General features: G+C 43.8%; 2 protein-coding genes across 9 annotated transcripts in view; both read right to left on the bottom strand.

The window, feature by feature from the left end:
* Positions 1-1,198: 1,198 nt before the first annotated feature.
* rnaseh1 (ribonuclease H1) lies at positions 1,199-6,398 on the bottom strand. 3 transcript variants are annotated; one of them, XM_077510337.1, is made up of 9 exons: positions 6,316-6,398; positions 5,451-5,564; positions 4,773-4,900; positions 4,428-4,676; positions 4,224-4,323; positions 4,079-4,137; positions 3,083-3,163; positions 2,851-2,975; positions 1,199-1,443 (listed from the first exon to the last, which is right to left on the bottom strand). In XM_077510337.1, the coding sequence occupies exons 2-9, from the start codon at positions 5,513-5,515 to the stop codon at positions 1,351-1,353; spliced, it is 900 nt and encodes a 299-aa protein (XP_077366463.1). In that variant the 5' UTR covers positions 5,516-5,564; positions 6,316-6,398; the 3' UTR covers positions 1,199-1,350. The 3 variants fall into 3 exon arrangements, with proteins under 3 accessions (XP_077366463.1, XP_077366462.1, XP_077366464.1); XM_077510336.1 differs by lacking the exon at positions 6,316-6,398 and having other exon boundaries at positions 5,451-6,217; XM_077510338.1 differs by lacking the exon at positions 6,316-6,398 and having other exon boundaries at positions 5,314-5,452.
* A 328-nt stretch (positions 6,399-6,726) lies between these two features.
* The window catches only part of hivep2a (HIVEP zinc finger 2a), a 55,435-nt gene continuing 43,240 nt past the window's right edge, over positions 6,727-18,921 (bottom strand). For 4 of the 6 annotated variants that reach the window (XM_077510331.1, XM_077510330.1, XM_077510332.1 and 1 more), the window contains 12 exons: positions 16,777-18,551; positions 16,364-16,621; positions 16,014-16,182; positions 15,742-15,820; positions 14,006-15,662; positions 13,780-13,937; positions 12,353-12,528; positions 12,076-12,177; positions 11,038-11,716; positions 9,773-9,884; positions 9,499-9,612; positions 6,727-8,766 (listed from right to left, as the gene is read on the bottom strand). In XM_077510331.1, coding sequence (XP_077366457.1) covers positions 8,287-8,766; positions 9,499-9,612; positions 9,773-9,884; positions 11,038-11,716; positions 12,076-12,177; positions 12,353-12,528; positions 13,780-13,937; positions 14,006-15,662; positions 15,742-15,820; positions 16,014-16,182; positions 16,364-16,621; positions 16,777-18,551 — 5,759 coding nt within the window. In that variant the 3' untranslated portion in view covers positions 6,727-8,286. The remainder of the gene's footprint in view (positions 8,767-9,498; positions 9,613-9,772; positions 9,885-11,037; positions 11,717-12,075; positions 12,178-12,352; positions 12,529-13,779; positions 13,938-14,005; positions 15,663-15,741; positions 15,821-16,013; positions 16,183-16,363; positions 16,622-16,776; positions 18,552-18,921) is intronic. The other 2 variants (XM_077510335.1, XM_077510334.1) reach the window with 2 other exon arrangements.

Genomic DNA, 18,921 nt, shown 5'->3' with positions numbered 1-18,921 from the left:
AAATGAAGGAAATAAGGAAGGCAACAATGGTGCCAAAAAAAAGAGGCAAAATGAGAAGGAAACGATGCAAGAAAGGGAGGTAAAATGGAAGGAAGGCTACAAAGCAAGATGGAAGGAAGGAAGGAAGGAAGGAAGGACGGACCTCCATGAGGGTAGAAAGTGAGCAAGTTCACAAGCAAGGACAGAGAGGTAACAAGGCCGCATGAAAGGAAGGCAAAATGGAAGGCAGAATATGATGCAAGAAAGGCGGGCAAAATGAAATGAAGGAAATAAGGAAGGCAACAATGGTGCCAAAAAAAAGAGGCAAAATGAGAAGGAAACGATGCAAGAAAGGGAGGTAAAATGGAAGGAAGGCTACAAAGCAAGATGGAAGGAAGGAAGGAAGGAAGGACGGACCTCCATGAGGGTAGAAATTGAGCAAGTTCACAAGCAAGGACAGAGAGGTAACAAGGCCGCATGAAAGGAAGGCAAAATGGAAGGAGGAATATGATGCAAGAAAGGCAGGCAAAATGAAATGAAGGAAACAAGGAAGGCAACAATGGTGCCAAAAAAAAAGGAAGGCAAAATGAGAGGAAGGAAACGATGCAAGAAAGGGAGGCAAAATGGAAGGAAGGAAGGAAGGAAGGAAGGAAGGACGGACCTCCATGAGGGTAGAAAGTGAGCAAGTTCACAAGCAAGGACAGAGAGGTAACAAGGCCGCATGAAAGGAAGGCAAAATGAAATGAAGGCAACATAGAAGGACGAACGTAAGGCCACAAGGAAGGGAGGACGTAAGGAAAGACGATGCAAGAAAGTAATAATGGAAAGGAACAAGCGGACAAAAGCGATGGACGGAAAATGATGTGGAAGCAAGAAAAGTCACGAGGAGGAAGGAAGGCGATGATGATGCAAGAAAAATGTCAAAATGGAAGGCAACCTAGAAGCAAGAGAAGAAAGTTTCATGAAGATAGGACGGCAACAATACAGCAAGAAAGGCCTCAAGGAAGGAAGGAAGGATGGACTCAAGAAAGTGATCTCCATGATGCATAACCTCTGTAAGTTTAGGGCGCCCCCTGGTGGACAAGAGAAGTCATCACTTGCCACTAAATCAGCTTGCGAGCTTCTCCCGACAGACGACGACGCTCAAGAACTTCCGCGCCTCCTCCTCCGAACAGCAACATTATCACGCTACATTACAAAACAAAACTAAGGCGGAAGATGAGGCGGGAAAAAACACAATTTATTTGAAAAACAAATAAAAACAAGCAAGAAGAATTGAGGGAGAAGGACGCCTCAATTGACAAGAACAAGGCGGCGAAGACGACGAGCACCTCCGCGAAGCAAAATGTGGTCACAGTGGACGGCGCTGCGTCAGTGCTGGCGTTTGTGCTTGGCCGCTCCTTCTCTGGAAAGCTTGTCGGCCTGCTCGTTCCCCGCGTAGCCCGCGTGGCCTGGGACGTGCATCTGGGACGACAACACACACTTTCAAGGACAATTCGGCACTTTTGTCATCTGAAGGTTCGAGTGAGCGTATGAAATGCGCTACAAAAACAAAGCTGCCTTGCCTACGAGTTACGTGCCATCGTGAAACAAAATGGCGGCATCACGGTCACCCTTTTAAAGTTCTTTGTTGAGATCAATTCAGTGATGACACAAAAGTAAAACAGTGGCTCCACCATCCAGGTTTTGTTGCATTAAAAATTTCGCACAATAGCGCTCGCCAGGTTAGGCCCCGCCTTTAAAAGGGGAAGTCAAGAATGAACAATTCTGAGCTCTTAAAAAATAAAAAAAATAAAAATAAAAGGGGAAGTCATAAATTCTCTTTATGATATGTTCTATGCACGGCATTCTGACTAATATTGCGTTTGTGGAATATGACATAAGCAGCAAAAGCCGCCTGTTTGTATCCTTCCTTCTCATAGGGCGGCCATTTTGTCCTTTGCTTTTTGACTGAATGTGACATCGCAGTGGCAAAATGGCTTTTGTATTAGGGCTGTGCAAATAATTGAAATTCAATTACAATTACAATTGTTACACTCCACGAGGGCTGCTCGATTATGGGAAAAAAATAATCACAATTATTTTGCAAAGAATTGAAGTCACGATTATTTTTTTGGTGCAAAACAATAAAATGTTTAACCGTTTAAAAATATTAAGACCAATTGAGAAAAAATAGAAACACTGTAATTATGTAAGTTCCTTTTAGATCAAACAATTTATAATACTATCCATCCATCCATTTTCTTGACTGCTTTTCCTCAAGGGTCGCGGGGGCTGCTGGAGCCTATCCCAGCCGGCTTCAGGCAGTTAGGCAGGGGACACCCTGGACTGGTGGCTAGCCAATTGCAGTTATAATACTATAGATTTAAAATATGTATTAATTTATTTATGTTGGCAAAAATGTAAAAAAAACAAAAAATATTAAGAGAAACAAAATTCTTTGAAACACTATAATTATTCATTTGGGATGAAACAAAATGTATTAAATTACTTATTTTAAAATTAAAAAAATGTGCAAATGTATAAATTTAAACAACTCAAAAATTAGTCTAATTTTTTTTTTTTACAATTATGCTGATTTTGTAATTGTGGAGTGTAGTAAAAATAATAATAATAATTTTGAGTTTTTTTAAATGTATACATTTTCACCTTTGCAACTTTTAAAATAATTTAATAAATTTTGTGTCCATCCAAATGGAACTTGCATAATTATATAGCGTTTCAGAGAATGTGATTTGTCTTAGTGTTTACGTTTAATTAACATGATTTCATTTATGACCAAAATAATCGGGATTAATATTTTCTTCATAATCAAGCAGCCCTCGTTTGGATGGCAGCTGGTCTTTTTGATGGGCTTGAGGGAAAACATACCCAGACCACCTCCAGCCCCTCATTGAGGCGGTCCAGCTTCTCAAAGTCGTCCTTGTTGGTGACGGTGCCGCCCGACTTGAGCTGCCAACCGTTCAGCTTCCAGTTCCTCACCCACTTGGTGATGCCTGAAACGACAGCGACGCCCTCAGCACATAACAAAACATGGTCGACAGGATTTGGCGTGATGAGAAAATGAGGAAAGGCTGCGATTTAATGCTGCCGCTGCGGTCACCGTTGATGGTGAACTTGCTGTCCGTGTAGACCACCAGCTTCTTGACGTTTTGTTCTTTGGCTTGTTGCAGCGCCATGCACGCTGCCTGGTGCACAAAGAAACAAGCATTCCAAAAAGATTACATTTTGAGGCTAAAGAAAGATTATTTTTTTCCACAATGCATTTCAATAGGCATCAATTACACAAACATTTTCATTTTGCATTTTTTTTTTTTTTTTTTTTTTGCTTTCTCAGAAAGTGAAAACGAGTGTTTCCTCTTAGAAATCTTTGTCCCTTCTCGGGCCTCACTAAATCAACAAATTGAAAAAATTCAATTTAACATAACAAATGAGCCGTCAAACTACGACAAGAAGTCAAGAAGCTGCAATTTTTTTTTTTTTAAATAAATATATTGACCTTATAAGTAAACTCAAATTAGGGCTGCTCGATTATGGAAAATATAATAATTACGATTATTTTGGCAATAATTGAAATCACGATTATTAAAACGATTATTTTTTGGTACAAAACAAGAAAACCTTTACCCTTTTAAAAATATTAAGACCAATTAAAAAAAATAAATAGAAACAATATAATTATGCAAGTTCCTTTTTGGATCAAACAGAATGTATTTTATTTGTTTGTTTGTTTGTTTATTTATTTATTTATTTAAAAAACTTTAAGTTGGGTACAAAACAGGAAAATGCTTAAATGTAAAAATAAAATAAAAAAATAAGACAAAAAAATTCTTTGAAACACTAATTATGCAAGTTCCCTTTGGATGACTTTTTTTTTAATTAAATTAGTTATTTTAAAATTAAAACATTGCAAATGTATAATTTTAAACAGCTAGTATTATTATTTTTTTTTACTATTATGCTGATTTTGTAATTGTGGAGTGTAATAATTGAAATTCGATGAATTGCACAGCCCTAACTCAAATAAAAATAAAAAAGTAATTGAAAGTAATCGAATCAAATAGATTACCTGTCGTAGCCCGTCCCTATATTCCATTACTTGCCTGGATTTCTGCACGCTGGTTGGTTTGTCTCCCCTGCAGCGGCTCAGCAACATTCCTGAAAACATGTTTTTTTTTTTTTTTTTACCTTGATGTACCCCCAGTCAATCGCGTGACAACTTGCGTGCTCGAGTGTCCCCTCACAGAGGATGCTGGGGCCCCCAGTAGACGCCGATGCCGGCCCGAGCGCCGCGTTTCCCGTTGTTGGAGCAGCAGCCGTCCGTGTAAACCACCACGGCGTCACCTGCACGCACAGACCGGACACGTCGACATTGAATGAATCGCAGTAAAAATGGATCTTTGAAGTCTAGAGCTTGCAATGGCATAAGCACGAGACAAAAACTTCACCCATGTATGTGAATCCATCTTTGTTGGCTGAAGACGAGCTGTGGTTGTGTTTGATGCGCTTGGATGGCACTACAGGGTGCTGCTGCCGTACCACCTCCTCCAAATCATCCCAGTCCTCCTCCAAATCCTCCCAGTCATCCTCCCAAACTTCCTCCTCCTCCTCCTCCTCGTAACGTCTCTTCTTACCTAGCGGGATGTATTCCAGAGGCTCGGGCCCTCTTTTGGGAAGCAAATACACATTGGGTTCCTCTGCCAAAAAAAAAAAAAAAATGAAGTAAACAACTTTCCCTTCAAAAATTGAGCGCTGACATGAAGCGGAAGAGTTGAAGTCCTCCATGAACGCACCATCTTTAGGCATCTGCGGCATTGCAGACGATTCCCCTCCTCGAACAAAGGCCCATGCGTCGCCCTTGTCGGCAAACTTCTTATAGGTTGCCGACGGGAATTTGTCCACCTGGGCCTTACACTCATCCCTGCGGGGCAAACGAAATAGAAAATTAAAAAACAAGCAAAAAAAAAACAAAAAACGCATAAATGAAGAATATTCAACAAACTCCACATCCATCACCATTCACCATCTTGTTAGCTTAAATTGTCCTATTACTCTCTCAGGTGAGTGGGAAATTATCGTTATCTATCGATGCCAGTGACTTATATAATTGGATTAGCAGAAGGGTGCATCCCTATTGCCATTTATATAACATGTCATCTTTGAAACCAACTAAATAAGAAAAAAAAGTTAGTAAATTGAGATTAATCCACATTATTTCAGCACCATGTATATAGTTTCATGTAAATATCAGTGGAGTCATGTGTGTGCCGAACTGAAGAGAGAAACAATGTGCTTCTTAAAATGTTTAAAATAAACATTTAGCTGCTGTCTTACGTGTCAGAAATTGAAAAATACTTAAAACACGGGAAGTCTTAACGGAGTATGGCAAGTGCCAACTCCCAGAACGAAACTCCGCCGGGTTGCATTTCCTAAGGACACGAGTGACTTTATTGACTTAAATCGTCTCTTACCAGGTGTTGTAGACACCAGGCCGAAATCCTTTCTTCACAGCGTAGAAAAACTTTCCCTTCGCCATGTCGTCGTCGGCGGGTATGTCACAGACGCTTCTCGTCAACGTCACTGCCCTGAAAAGACGAGCTAGTCTCAGCATAACAGTCAGCGAGCAACCGGCCGAACCGCGCAGGCGGCCGCCATCGCGACGTGGACGCGAAGAAACGGCGTGTCCGCGTCTGTTTTGGTCGTTGGAAAAAACGATGCAAACGTGTGTTAACTTGCAGCAAGTGCCACCAAAAGAGCGCTAATGCTATGAATGCTAGCTGCTAACTTGCGCACAACAACTCAAGCGCGACACGCGTCAAAATATATGTTGACAATAGTTACGGCAAAACGTCTGTTGTTCCTCTAACACATTTCATGAGTCTCTGTAAAATATTTGTATCTTGACAGCTTCAGACAACAAAGTAAACGTCGAACAGATGAGTAAATTGAAAACTTCTTCGTGCTCGTAGGTGTAGCAGCAGAGCGGGATTATTGTGGCGCCTCCTGGTGGACGGGAGGCCTCACCCTATTTAGCTCACAGGGACAAAGACAAAACAAAACTGCAAAACAGGCGTTTAATCAACAAAGAAATGCTGAAATCACTTTTTTTTTTTAACTCTGAGATTGCCCAGTCCTATCATCATTATGTTATTATTTCTGTATCTCACTATTCAGTCGACACAAATATTCACAAAGCCATGTTCAAAAGCAAGGTTTGTATAAAGTAAAAAACGAGACCAATATATATAATTTCAAAACATTTTCCACCAATAATGTGACCTCTAACCCATACAATTCACTTAAAAATAGGTCTTATCGAGAGGGGAAGAAAATTACTGAATTTAGGAGAAGCTGAAACGGGAGCAGCTCGCAAGCTTCAAGGTAGCGCCGATTTGCTGGTACTTCCGGTTTGTCACTAATCACAGGAAATTAGTTTCTTTCTTAGGTTCTCTCTATTTTTTTTTAAATATAATATTGTGTGCGTTTTTTTTTTAAATGTGTCTTAAACTTTTGAGGATCTGGTGGAATTAATTTCCTTGACAAAATTGATATCAAGGCTAAAATGGGTACACATTGCCATCTGCTGTCGTTTAGTTGTAACTGCACGTCCATAAAATGTAAATAGTCACGCTTGAAATCTCGTAATAGTGTTTTATATTCTGGGTTTTGTTAAACATACAAGACACTAAAAGCTTGTAACACAATGAATCAATGAAAATAATATTGATCACCACACATACACACACATTTGCTCCTTTTTGGCATTTATTTGAAAACAACATTTCATGTTCGTTTGCACGTCATCGTACACACTCACCCACACGCGCATTTGTGAGTATTGTGAGTTCTATGACACCAGCACAACACCGATCCTTCTTTTCTTAAGCGCGTCACGTCTCGACACTCACCTGGCTGTCACCAGGTAGAAAGAGATTAGAAAAAAAAACAAAAAAAACTAAACGCACACTTGCTCTCATATACAACTGAATATTGGCGCCATTCAGAGAATTTAAATGACGTCAATAATAAATAATATTTAAAAAAAATGTATTTTTTTTTTATACAAAAACAAACTACTCACACGCTTCATGTACACTACATGTATGTATATGTATGTACGTGTATGTACATATTTACATTTACACGCTCATTTTCAAGCTGATTTTGGAAAGTTTGAGTGAGGAAGGGAATTTTTTATTTGTTTAATAAAAAAAAAAAAAAAAAAAAAAAAACTTGACAGCCAACGTGTGTACCCGGGCTGGCATGCTAGCTTTAAAGTGCCTCGTTGTTGGCTGTGAGTGCACGTAGATCATGGAGAGAAGGCAGAAGAAGGAGGTGAATATTATTTAAGTTGTACGTTAAGAAGGCGCGAGATGAAGTATCATCAATTTTTCCAGGTAGTTGATTGACTATTTTCACTTGAAACATGCAGTGGGGGGCGGGGCTAGTCGTAGCTTTTCGGACATAGAATATGGACGGCGTTTGAATTCAGTTAATGCTGAAACATCGCAAGGAAAAAAATATATTTGTGATTCTATCAACCACAAGAAGAAGAGCGGAGAGAAAAACGTACAAGCCAAAAATGTGTCGATTACATCGTGAACGGACGAATTCATACGCAGGCTAAATATTGTTGACAAGTCGTGAATATGTATCGCTGAGGTCAGCAAGAAAAAGCATGCGGGGGACATATAGAAAAAGGCGGCCACCACAGAAATAAGAAAGAAAAATGTACAATTTATCAAACATGGTAACAATAATCATCATCATCATCATCATCATAATAAATAGCATAATTCAATTGCTGCTGCGGCTGCTGTACACCAAAAAAAAAAAAAAAGCCTTTTCACTCCTATAAAAATATGTTTTAGTGCAACCATACATCAGAATCAGAAGAATTTGTCACTTCACATCGCTTGTCCACACTTGAAGGTGCCAATCAAAAGAAGAAAAAAAAAAAAAGGAGGGAGGGGCGGGGCTTAAAGTTGATCAGGTGACTGCTGAAAGGAACACAAGCACCCAGCAAAAGGCACAAGGGGCGGATTATTATTATTATTTTCAGTATTATTGTTGTTGTTATTAAAGTACCACTTGACTGCCTTGAAGATGGCCCCCACTCACACGCATGCACATCCTTTCGATAGTCTTTAAATACGAACGTCTCCCAACATGAATCGCGTGAACGTCGCATCCATGTTTGTGTGTGCGTGTATGTTCGTGTCACTGTCACTCCAGAATGACAGCGAAGCGAGTACATTGTGCAAAAAAAAACAAAAAAAAAGTTGTCGTGATTTTTTTGTCGCACGTCTACGAAACGTCTTTGCTCGTCTTTGTGCTTTGCGAGGCGTCCGTGGGTGTGGGCGGGGACGCCGGCGAGGGGGAGGGGCAACGCGGGGAGGGGGCGCTAAAGTGCTGAGACGCCGGCGGTGGCGGCGCGGGCGAGCGCCCGGGTCGTCCTTCCTCCGGCGAGGGAGCGGATTGCGGCGGCCCCCCGCCGCCGCCGCCGCGGTGGTGGTCCCGCCCCCCCCCGGCGTGTTCGGCGGGGTCGATGCGCAGCGAGGCGATGGCTTTGGTGCACGTCCGGATGCGTTCTTCTTGCTCTCGCACCACGACGAAGTTCGCAGAGGTGTCCACGCTGTCGGGGTCCTCCGACGAAGCGCGGCGCGACGGGAGGCGGGGCGAGGCCTGCTGCGCCCCCTGCTGGCCAAGAGGGGCGTTGAGCGACGAGGGCACGGCGTGGACCATCTGGATCCCGCCGATGGGGATCATCGGGAACGGGGAACGCACCTGGACAAAACGAAAACACAATTCACGCTCATGAAAATGTCACCAAAATGTGGTGAAAAATATGGTAAATAAAATATGATAATAATTACGTATTGTCAAATGAAATCAATTCTATTCAAGAAAATATAACAAATAAAATGAAACATAGTTGTAAAATATTATTAATTAAAATTAATAAAATTCATGAAATTAATATAGTAAATTGTACAATAGCATGTTATAAATATTATAAATCATAAAATGTTAAAATGCTTGTTGAAATTAAATAATATGCAATATGCAATAAAATGTGGTCTAATAAGACAAATAAAATGAAATATGGTAATATTGAATATGAGTAATAAAATGCAATGTCATACACAAAACATAATTAGGTAATAAAATAAAAAAAATATAAAAAAAAATATGTATGCATATGCAATATGTATACAAATTCAGATGACACGTTGATAACAGTTTGATCAAATATATCAATGATTACGGAAAATGAATGGATGGAATTTTGAAAACATTAAATGTCTAATAGAATATGATACAATATGATAAAAGTTACAACATAAAGTTAAATGAAACATGACAAAATTAAAATAAATTATTAAATATAATGTGATGTGATATGAATAAATAATTTACAATACAGATAATAATAAAAAAAAATTCAATCTGATAAATAAAAAAAAACCTGTCAAAAACATGATATGATAAATTGCAATAAAATATAGTATGAAGTACCTGCAATTGTGAATGCAGAGGGAGGTGACTGAACAAAACTTGATGGGGTGGACTGGACTGGTTGCCACGGTAACCATCCTGCTCTCGCCCCCCTGGGGAACCTGGAACACATTCCTGGGGGGAAAATAAACAAAAATTCAATTCCCAACCAATGAGAAAATGTTGGACAGTGTTTTTATGTGGATTGGCCAGAAGAGGGCGCCAGACTACACGTCAATTCCAGCAAAGGAGCGACTCGAAATTCAAAGGGTCAAAAGGTCAATTTTGGTATTACCGTGTCCATTTCTGCGCTGGCGGTTCTGCGACGTCCTGGAGGGCCCAAATCGGCCTGACTCAGCAACCCGGCCAGGTGAGCCGAGCGCAGGCCTCGCGAGCCGCTCTGCTGACTGCGAGACAACAAGGCACAAGATGATGCCGCTGCGCATTGTTTTGCTAATTTTGTCTACTTATACTGACAAAATACATTCTTGTTCCTGTAAATATTACAACCTTTTTTTTTTTTTTAATGAAAAAAATATGACTTAATTCTCAAAACATTACAAGTTTTTACCCTAAAAAAAAATAACATTTGAAAATAGGACTTTATTTTCATAAGATTGACAAATAATTCTTGTTGTTGTAATTAATATTTTTTTCCCATGAAAAAAAGGCTTTTTTTTCTCTCAAAACACTACATTTTGCTTGAAAAAAAAATGTATTATAACACTTGAAAATAGGACTTTTTTTTTCCGTAATATTACGACTGTTCATCCTGATAAAATACATTCTTTTTTTTGGTAAAGATTATACTTTTTTTTAATGAAAAATATGACTATTCTCAAAACATTACGAAACATTATTTTTTGGTCTATAAAATTGATAACATTCAATAACAGGACTTTTTTTGTACTATTCAGACTTATTAAAATATACGTTCTTGTAATGATTTAGATTTTTTCATTAAAAATAACTTTATTATCAAAACATTTTTGCTATAAAAAATTTATGCAACTCTTGAAAATATTTCTTTTTTTTCCCCCTGTAATATTCCGACTTTTCCTGACAAAATAATTCTTTGTTCATGTAAAGATTACAATTTTTTCATGAAAAAAATATGACTTTATTCTCAAAACATTACAACTTTTTGGTATATTTTTTTTTTACGCAACTCTTGAAAATATGACTTTTTTCACCTGTAATATTTCGACTTTTCATCCTGACAAAATAATTCTTTGTTCTTGTAAAGATTACAATTTTTTTAATGAAAAAAAATATTACTTTATTCTCAAAACATTACATTTTTTTCCTCTAAAAATATATTGTAACGCTCGAAAGTAAAACTTTTTTTTCTCGCAATATTCCAACTTTATATCCTAACTAAATACATTTTTGTTATTGTCAAGGTTATGATTTGTTTTCTTGAAAAAAATCCATCTATTCTCACAAAATTACAACTTTTTGCTCAACACAATAAAAGAAAAAAAAATGTTACCATAACAGTCAAAAATTTGAATTTATTTTGGTAAGATCCTGAAGTGGTTTTGAACCTGTCTGACTCACCTTTGCAGGAGGAGGTGCTGATGAAGTCCTCGTCGAGGCGAGTTGGGACGTATCATGGTCTTGTGGCGTCCCCGCGGCGACAGGTCTCGCTTCCCGGGAGACGTGGCGCGAGGCAGCGGGGCGAGTAGCGACAGGTGCCCCCTCCTGGGGGAGATCTCGCGGCGACAACCCCCCGCGTCGCGCTTGGGCGACAGGTGGCGCAGTGGCGAAGAATCCCGCCGAGGCGACGGGCCGCGAGGCGAGCTGTCGCCGTGCGGCGAGAGATACTGGCGGGCCGACGGCGACGAGCAAGGCGAGACAGGGGACGGGCATCCCGAGTAGTCCGGCCCGGGCGAGGAGAGGCGGGAAGACGGCGAGGGGAAATCCTGGGAGAGATCTTCGTCCGCGTGGGGCGGCGCCGGCAGGTGCCCCGGCGCCTGCTGCGGCGTGATGCGGATGCTGGGCACGGTGGTGAAGTAGCCGAAGAGCGGCGGCGACGGCTGCGAGGCGGCCGCCGTGACGGGGACGCCGTACGGGCTGGCCGAGCGGGATGACGTCCTGGGGGTGGAGTCGCCGTCGTAGTCGTCGTCCTCGTCGTCGTCCTCGTCCACCTCGTCGCCGTCTTCCTCGGAGTCGTCGGCGTCGGAGAACTGATGATCCGCCAGCGGCTTGCGGCGCGTGCCGGCTTCCTCGCCAACATCTGCCACAAGCAAATGGGATTAATAAATAATATAATATAATATAATATAATATAATATAATATAATATAATATAATATAATATAATAATAAAATAATTTTTTTGAGATTTTTCAACACAAAAAATTCAACAAATCAAAAAGGGAGATGAGGAGATGATTTTTGCAAAAATAATAATTTTTGCAAAAAAAAAAAAAAATACTTAGACGAAATAGGTAGCTAAGTAAGTAAATAAAATTAATATCAATAAATTAATAACAAGATAAAGATAGAGAGTCATGTACCTAAACATGTCCGACATCTCGTGTGTTGGGCATTTCTCGCAAATGGTAAATTTGTGAAACGTGAACGGTGCGCTTACCAGCGTCGTCGGCCTCGCCGTCGTCCACCGAAGACGTAGAAACGCCCAACTCCAGACACTTCTTCAGGTGAGCTTTTGATTTCATGTGCTTGGTCAGATTCCCTGTGCGTGCATACACAAGTCCACATACATGGAAATGACAGCGTCAAACTTATTTTTTTTAACTCAACTTACTGATAAGCAGACATAAAATCTTTAAAAAATGTTAGAAGCAAGTCTTTCACAAAAACTGCCAGCTCAGCAAAAATGAGAATATCTTGGGAGAAGCAATCCCCACCTTTGGTCTTGAAAGCAAAGTTGCAGAACTTGCAGACGTAGGGCCGCACGTCGGTGTGCGTGCGGATGTGTTTCTTCAGCATGCTGGGCTTCTTGCAGCGAATGCCGCACTCCTCGCAGATGTACTTCCCCCGACCCCGACCGCGCACGTACACGTAGTCCTCGTTGGACTTGTACCTACGCAAAGGAATACAGGAACAGTTTCATTAGCACGTTGGTTACTTTTCGGTCCTGGGAGTTATGCATTGTATTTCAAAAAATGCATCATTTGCGTCAGAAAGGAAGGTCTTTGTTTACGTTCTTTTTTTTTACTGTGTTAAATTAATTTCATATATGAAAAGGACTAGCTGTATGTACTCGGTATGGGTGCGTACTCAAAGCGTGGATCCAGAATCAGCAGCATGATTCGCTCAAATAAACGGGGGCTCACTGCAAAGTTCTTTCTTCAGACGTGACACTTATTTAAAGGTCCCTGGCAGCAGGACGTGTGTCACCGAGCGGAAATTTCCGTCTGTTGTTGGTCAATGTGGAACACTGGAGACTGTCCAGAATGTTCCGACGGCGTCTGACTCATGGAGACGCCTCCCGTCCGGCAGGTAACGCCGCATGTCAGGACCTGGTTGCCTTTGGAAAGACGAGACGTTTGCACAGCTGCGTCCACTTAGCGGATGAAGGAAGACGCCAGCGTCCAAACTGGTGACGGGATGAAAGTCCACCGAAACATTTTTTATTTTTTTTACACTCGTTTGACCCACTTGTGGGTCCTGATCCACCAATTGAGAGCTTCACAGCTTTAAAGCGTAATTACAAATCGTCATGGAGAGTTGTGGACTCGAGTCAAGGTGTTTGGGGCTAATGTGGTAGCTAGCAAACACATGCTAGCATTAGCTTGTGACTTGCTAAGCTGATGTCAGCTTTTTTTCAAATCCTCAAGCAGACTGGAGACTCAAGACCAGAGGACTGGTACTTTTTTTGGGTGTTGTAAGACAACGTGGTCACGCAGCAGAAGAAGTCCCGCTCAGTTTTCGACTTTGCTGCAAACTGGGGCTCCATCGCGGCCGTGGGAACGGATCGCCGCCGTAAACCAAGGACGCGGAATGCTCCCATTCCGAATACGAAGACACTCGTGAGAAAAAGCTGGTGAGTAAAAGAACAATGGCGAGCCAGCTGTCATTGTGAGCGTTTCTGTGCTCGTGATATCTTTAACAGACTTCTTTCTGGCTGATTCACACAGACACAAAGAACAAGTCTCATGTTGAGCTGGAAAAGTGGATATCTCGCTTTAAACAGATGTCGTTCAAGTTCACTCACAAGTCAGCTGTGTTGCTTTTTGATTTGCGGTCTAGATCACGTTAGGTTCTTTTAGTATCTCTTTTCAAATCAATCAATCAATCAATCAATCAGATTTGATTGACATGTTGAACGTACCCGCCTTCGAAGATCTTGATACGAGTTGGTTCGGCGGCGTTCCGTTTGACTGACACGTCCTTCTCCACGCGCTCCTCCTTCGGACGCTCCCACAAGGCCACATCCTTCATCTTCCTTCCAAAATGGCTGATGTCAACCGGCATCAGTTCTGGTTTCAGCTGCAGAAGGATAGCGCGTCATTCTCGGTTCAACTCACACGATAGTCGATTTTGCGTGTGGAGCATACCTGATCAAACCTGAGCTTCCACGCGATGGACGACACCAGTTTCCCTGAACTTGGGGGCGCCATGGCGGCCGTGGCGTACAGGAGGTCGGTGTTCCTCCGCTGTTTGGACCTCAGCAGGGCCAGCGCGGCCTTGGTGCTGAGGTTCAGAGGGTTGGGGTTGTAGGAGCTGACGCACCAGGAACTGTAGATGGAGCTTCGTGGGTCGGCCTGTGCGCTATTTGGTTTGGTGTAGTTGAGGAAACACCAGCTGACCCTGCTGTTGGTGCGCAGGCTCGGGAACTGTAAAAAGTGCTGGGCATCGGACACGTCAGTGAGCAGCAGAGTCTGTCCCGTTGCTCTGGAAAGTCTTGGACTTTGGTGGGCGGATAACTGAACCAGCAGGTTTGCTGGGACTTGGCTGGCCATGGGCTGCTTGCTGGCATCTTCTGTATCGTTGGAGGAGATCATGGACTGGTTGCCGGTGCCGGACTCGTCCATATCGAGCTCCTCAGGGGAATCTCGGCCACACGACACAGGCGAGGAGTCAGTGACGATCTGGAGAGGAGGGGTGAAGCTTTCCGGCCGGGGGACATCGGGCCGGTGGTGGGCAGAGGAACGGATGGGAATCGCGATCTTGTTGGGAGCAGGGAAGTCTCCCAGGGGAGGAGAAGAGGACATCCTCTCACAATCGTCGGAATTGGGCCCATCCTCAAGCTTGCTGCTGCTGTCGGTGCCGCTCAGCTCCACGGCGCTCAGCTCCTTCACCATCTGCCCAAACATCCGCTCCTCCTTTACTCTCTTCTGTTGCTTGGTCTCGATGAAGCGCTCTAAAGAACTCGCAGGGGAAAGCATCCTCTTGCTGCCGCCGATGCCAGATCCCGAGGCATCTGTGGTGGATATGGTGCCCGACGTTAGCGAGAGAGGAATTCCTGTGTTGGGGCCGCAAGCTGAAGACTTCCAGTGAGGGGAGCGCAACACTGTTCCATCTGTCTGTCCCAGGAAGTGCGATAAGTTGAACCCTACTCCGCTTGGAACTCCGCCAAGACCTGCAGGTGTTTCACCGACACTCACAGCGCCATCCAGCGAGGACATGTCGCTGATGTTGGCCCTACTTTCTCCAACTAAGCCTCTCCTCTGACAGTCAGCTACCAGCTGGCTAACGCTAGTATACATCACGCTACCATACGATGGCACATGGGTTTGGATGCGTACGGGAACCAGCAAAGGCAGAGAGGTGTGGGAGCCCATGTTCTGGGTGGCAAAGATGGGTTGGATCTGCTGCAGCGGCCCAGCTGTGCTGTTGGACGTCGGCTTAGATGAGAGAAAGGCCAGATGTTGCTCTTGGAATACGGCAGGATTCATCGGAGAACTGCAAGTGTCTGATTTTCCGTTGTGTGGCACCTGATCTTGGAGCAGTTGCTTGTGGAGTGCTGTTTTCCCAGACAAACTACTCGGAGATCGGATGTGGAGCTTCTGGAGTTGCTGTTGGGCCTGGAGGGTCAGCCGTTGTCTTGAAGCCTGACAGACCTCCTGACTCCAGAACAGAGCTGACTGCTGGTAAGACTGGAACGGAGCAGCACTCGGATGCTGTTGGAGGACTTCTCTGTTGACCTCGTGACCTGAATGTTCTCCTTCAGATGAGGAGCCCTGGGTCTGGAGGCGATACTGCAGAGACCTGCTACAAAGGGAATAGCTTTGCTCAGCAAAGAATTGTAGGTTGAATAATAGAACACGCAGTCTGTCTCGGACTCTCTTACCTGCCGTAGTGAGGTTCATCCTGCAGACTGTCCTCACTAATACTCTGCTGGAGGACATGTTGCTGGTGAGCTCCTACAACTGAGGGATGGAACCTCGTGTTAATATAACAGAATCATTCTAATCACATGACTGGAGTCAGACTTGAGTTGTGACAATGTGACTGCAAGACTGTGACTTGCCAAGTATTAATGAATCCAATTGACTTACACACGGAACTTACTCTTACATTGCTATTATGAGCCTACAGTTGAACAACAGTTGTACAACTTACCGCCAACAGTATTGCCAGCTCTTTGGGTTCTGCTGGCTACGTTGCTGCTTCTCTGTGAGGGTCCTGTCAATCCAAGCCACATTCCTTGCTCCACACTCTCCTGCTTGATTGACAGCTCAGATCCTCCTGGTTCTTGGACTACTGCCTCTGGATAGACACTCAGGGAGGCCTGAATATGATAAGATTTTGAGTGGATGAGTAATTCAGCTATTGGTTTATCTAAGTACAATAGCACTTTGACTGAGGAATGTCCCAAGTTTGTAAAGTTTTGGTTGCTTGGTCAATTTTTGGTTTTGTGTTGTGAGTCAAAGGTACTACTATAAAGTCGTCAAGAATGATATTTCTGCTACCTGTCGGACAAGAAATCCACGACGGCGCTCCTTCATGGCAGAGGCGCTGGTGTAGAGCTCTCCCTGTCTGGACGACGACAAGCTTCCATAGTCAAAGGACTTGCTGCGCATTTCAGGAACTTCTGAGGGAAGAGTGTACGGCGCCTGTTCCGATGACGACCTCCTCATCTCACGCTGCTGCTGGTGGCTGGAATGACCACTGCCGGGCACCGTCAGAAACTCAGATGGTTTAGCTCCACCACCAGAGCCTGGGTCCTCCTGTTAGTTCATTGCAAAAACAAGTGTGTTAATTAACACATTCACTGCCAGCCCAGTTCAAATGGATTTTTGACGTCCATAGCCGTCAATGGCAGTGAATGACTTAATGGCTTTGGACCGGTATCTTGAACTTACTAAACTTGAAGATGTGGTACCTGTTTAGTGGGTGACACGGTCTTGAGGCCTTCGTCTCTGTCAAAAGACATGGAGAAGGAAGAGGAGTGCGACAGATTGCTCTCCTGACTCGGGCTACGAGACAGGCTGGTGCAAGTGGACTCAAAACTGGATTCTCCAGATGAATGCTCCATGTCTGCAAGGCGCAGCCTCTTCTTCTTGGGCGGCAGCTTTTCTGAGGGCATCTGGGAGAGTGTGTCGCTCCTCTGTGGCAGTTGGAACTCCTCCACGTGCGTCGGATGCTTCTCCACCTCCTTGGCCACCGGAGCTTCTGCGTCTTTCTCATCCGTTACCCTGATCTCGGGAACTTGGATGTTGGGCTGGCGGACTAATTTGTGCGGAATGTGGTAAGGCTGTCCGGGTGAAGCTGCTGCCGATGAAGACGAGAGGGAGGCCAAGTCGCTGTCGCTCTGCGGCTGCTGATCCATACTCTCGGTTCTCAGCAGGGCCGACTCCGGGCTTAGAGCATCTTCAAAGATATCCGAGTCAGACTGTTCAGAGTACTGGCTGGACGGGGCTGAAGGATGATATCCCGACTGCTCAAATGACTCTGACTTCTCGAAGGAATTTGGCCGACTGAGGGAGTTGGTGTGCTGGATGACTGATATGACGTTTCCGGCTGCCTTCCTGCATTCTGAGTCGGTAAACAGCGCTACGTCCTCGGAGCACATGCTTGGACAGGTATCAAAGCTGTCTGACTGGCTGTGAGCACTCTGAAGAGAACCCTTCCCTGTTGGAGTGCCTCTAGACCCATCCAAACTAACATAGTCTCCTGCCATCTCCACAGAACCACTGCAGCTACTGTCACCGTGGTCAGGACTGTCCTCCTCATCCCCAACACTCTTCTCCTTCCGCCTTTTTCTGGTGGCTATTTCAGACAGGCTAACTTTAGTACCATACAAGCTATAAGCAATGGGCTCCGCAGCTCCTGAAGTCCGTTCATTGAGCTTCTTAGCAAGAGATGGAGTGAAGTTTTTGGCCATGTGTCCAGAGCCCTCGGCATCTCCTGTGTGGGCTTCATGGGCTGAAAGTTCAATAGCTGCCTGTCTTTGGAGTCGACGAAGTCCCGGCTGGTAAAAAACATCGTCCGATGTCATCATCTCGTCAAAGGAATGGCTGCCTCGGATCCCTGGGGGGACGCTGAGGTTTGGGGGGGAAGATGTTGGCATGGAGTTGCTCCTGATAAGAGGCCCTGAATCTGAAGGAGGTTCCAGAAGTCCTGGACTGCACTGACTGGGTCCAGTTGGATAAAGTTTGGGATCTCTGGACATTCCGACATCCCCGTGTAAACAGATATGATCCTCAGAGATCTTTGCTACTGTGACAAATTGCCGAGATCTAGAATTGGGTCGGTAGTACCAAGTCCGACCGAACATGAGCTCCTTATATGTTTTAACATTCGTATTTGGTGGGCTAATCTGTTGTTCTGCACTCTCAGAGCGTGAAAAATATCCTGAGTCCGTGCTGCCTTTGCTGTGAGGACTGAGGAGGTTCAGTGATTGCGTTGCAGTACACTCCAAATCCAGGCCTTTCTTGTCATTCAGTCTCGGAGCCAAACGTGGTTTGACTGAAGGGGTGTCATCCAGTGAACGCCCTCTTCTCCCTGCCAGAGACGTCATCATGTGGTGGGAAGCTTTTATGTCCTGAAAGGGCGGACACTCCATCCCTCTGGACTTGGGAACAATCAAGATAGGCACTTTGATGGAGCCCACAGGCAGCTCTTCAGCCGAGTCCGCATACGCTGGTTCTACACCACCTACATAGTGACAGACAGGCACAAGATCACCTATGTCATGTAATGAGACTGAGACTGAAGAACATCAACACTGCTATAGGATCTATGCCGCAACCAAATATGGTTGAACAGACGCAGAAAGTAAAACAGTACAAACATGCATCATCTTGAATAAATCGGGATGAAAGTTTGGTGTATATTACAGCTTTTGTCTTTACATAGCTAAATCCTTTCACTGGTTTGGGAGCTTGATTTTTACTTTTCGACAGAAAATTGTAAACATATTTAGAACTAGAACAGCCTTTTGAATTAAAAATCAAATATCTTCAACTAATAAGAAGAATCCAGTTACTTCCTATCAACCTTGGTGGATAACCTGGATGACGGCGAA

This window comes from Festucalex cinctus, chromosome 21, assembly GCF_051991245.1.
Source record: "Festucalex cinctus isolate MCC-2025b chromosome 21, RoL_Fcin_1.0, whole genome shotgun sequence".
Lineage (NCBI taxonomy): Eukaryota > Metazoa > Chordata > Actinopteri > Syngnathiformes > Syngnathidae > Festucalex > Festucalex cinctus.
The sequence above is the reverse complement of the archived record's forward strand: the minus strand, read 5'-3'. Positions and strand labels throughout refer to the sequence as shown.

What these genes read in the sequence shown, in the direction of transcription:
- rnaseh1 (XM_077510336.1), bottom strand. Translation starts at nt 5,590, where the DNA reads ATGCTGAGACTAGCTCGTCTTTTCAGGGCAGTGACGTTGACGAGAAGC. An exon ending in GCCGCAGATGCCTAAAGATG is followed by an intron (nt 4,677 to 4,772) that starts GTGCGTTCATGG and finishes TTTTTTTGGCAG; the next exon opens with AGGAACCCAATGTGTATTTG. An exon ending in AGATGGATTCACATACATGG is followed by an intron (nt 4,324 to 4,427) that starts GTGAAGTTTTTG and finishes CTGTGCGTGCAG; the next exon opens with GTGACGCCGTGGTGGTTTAC.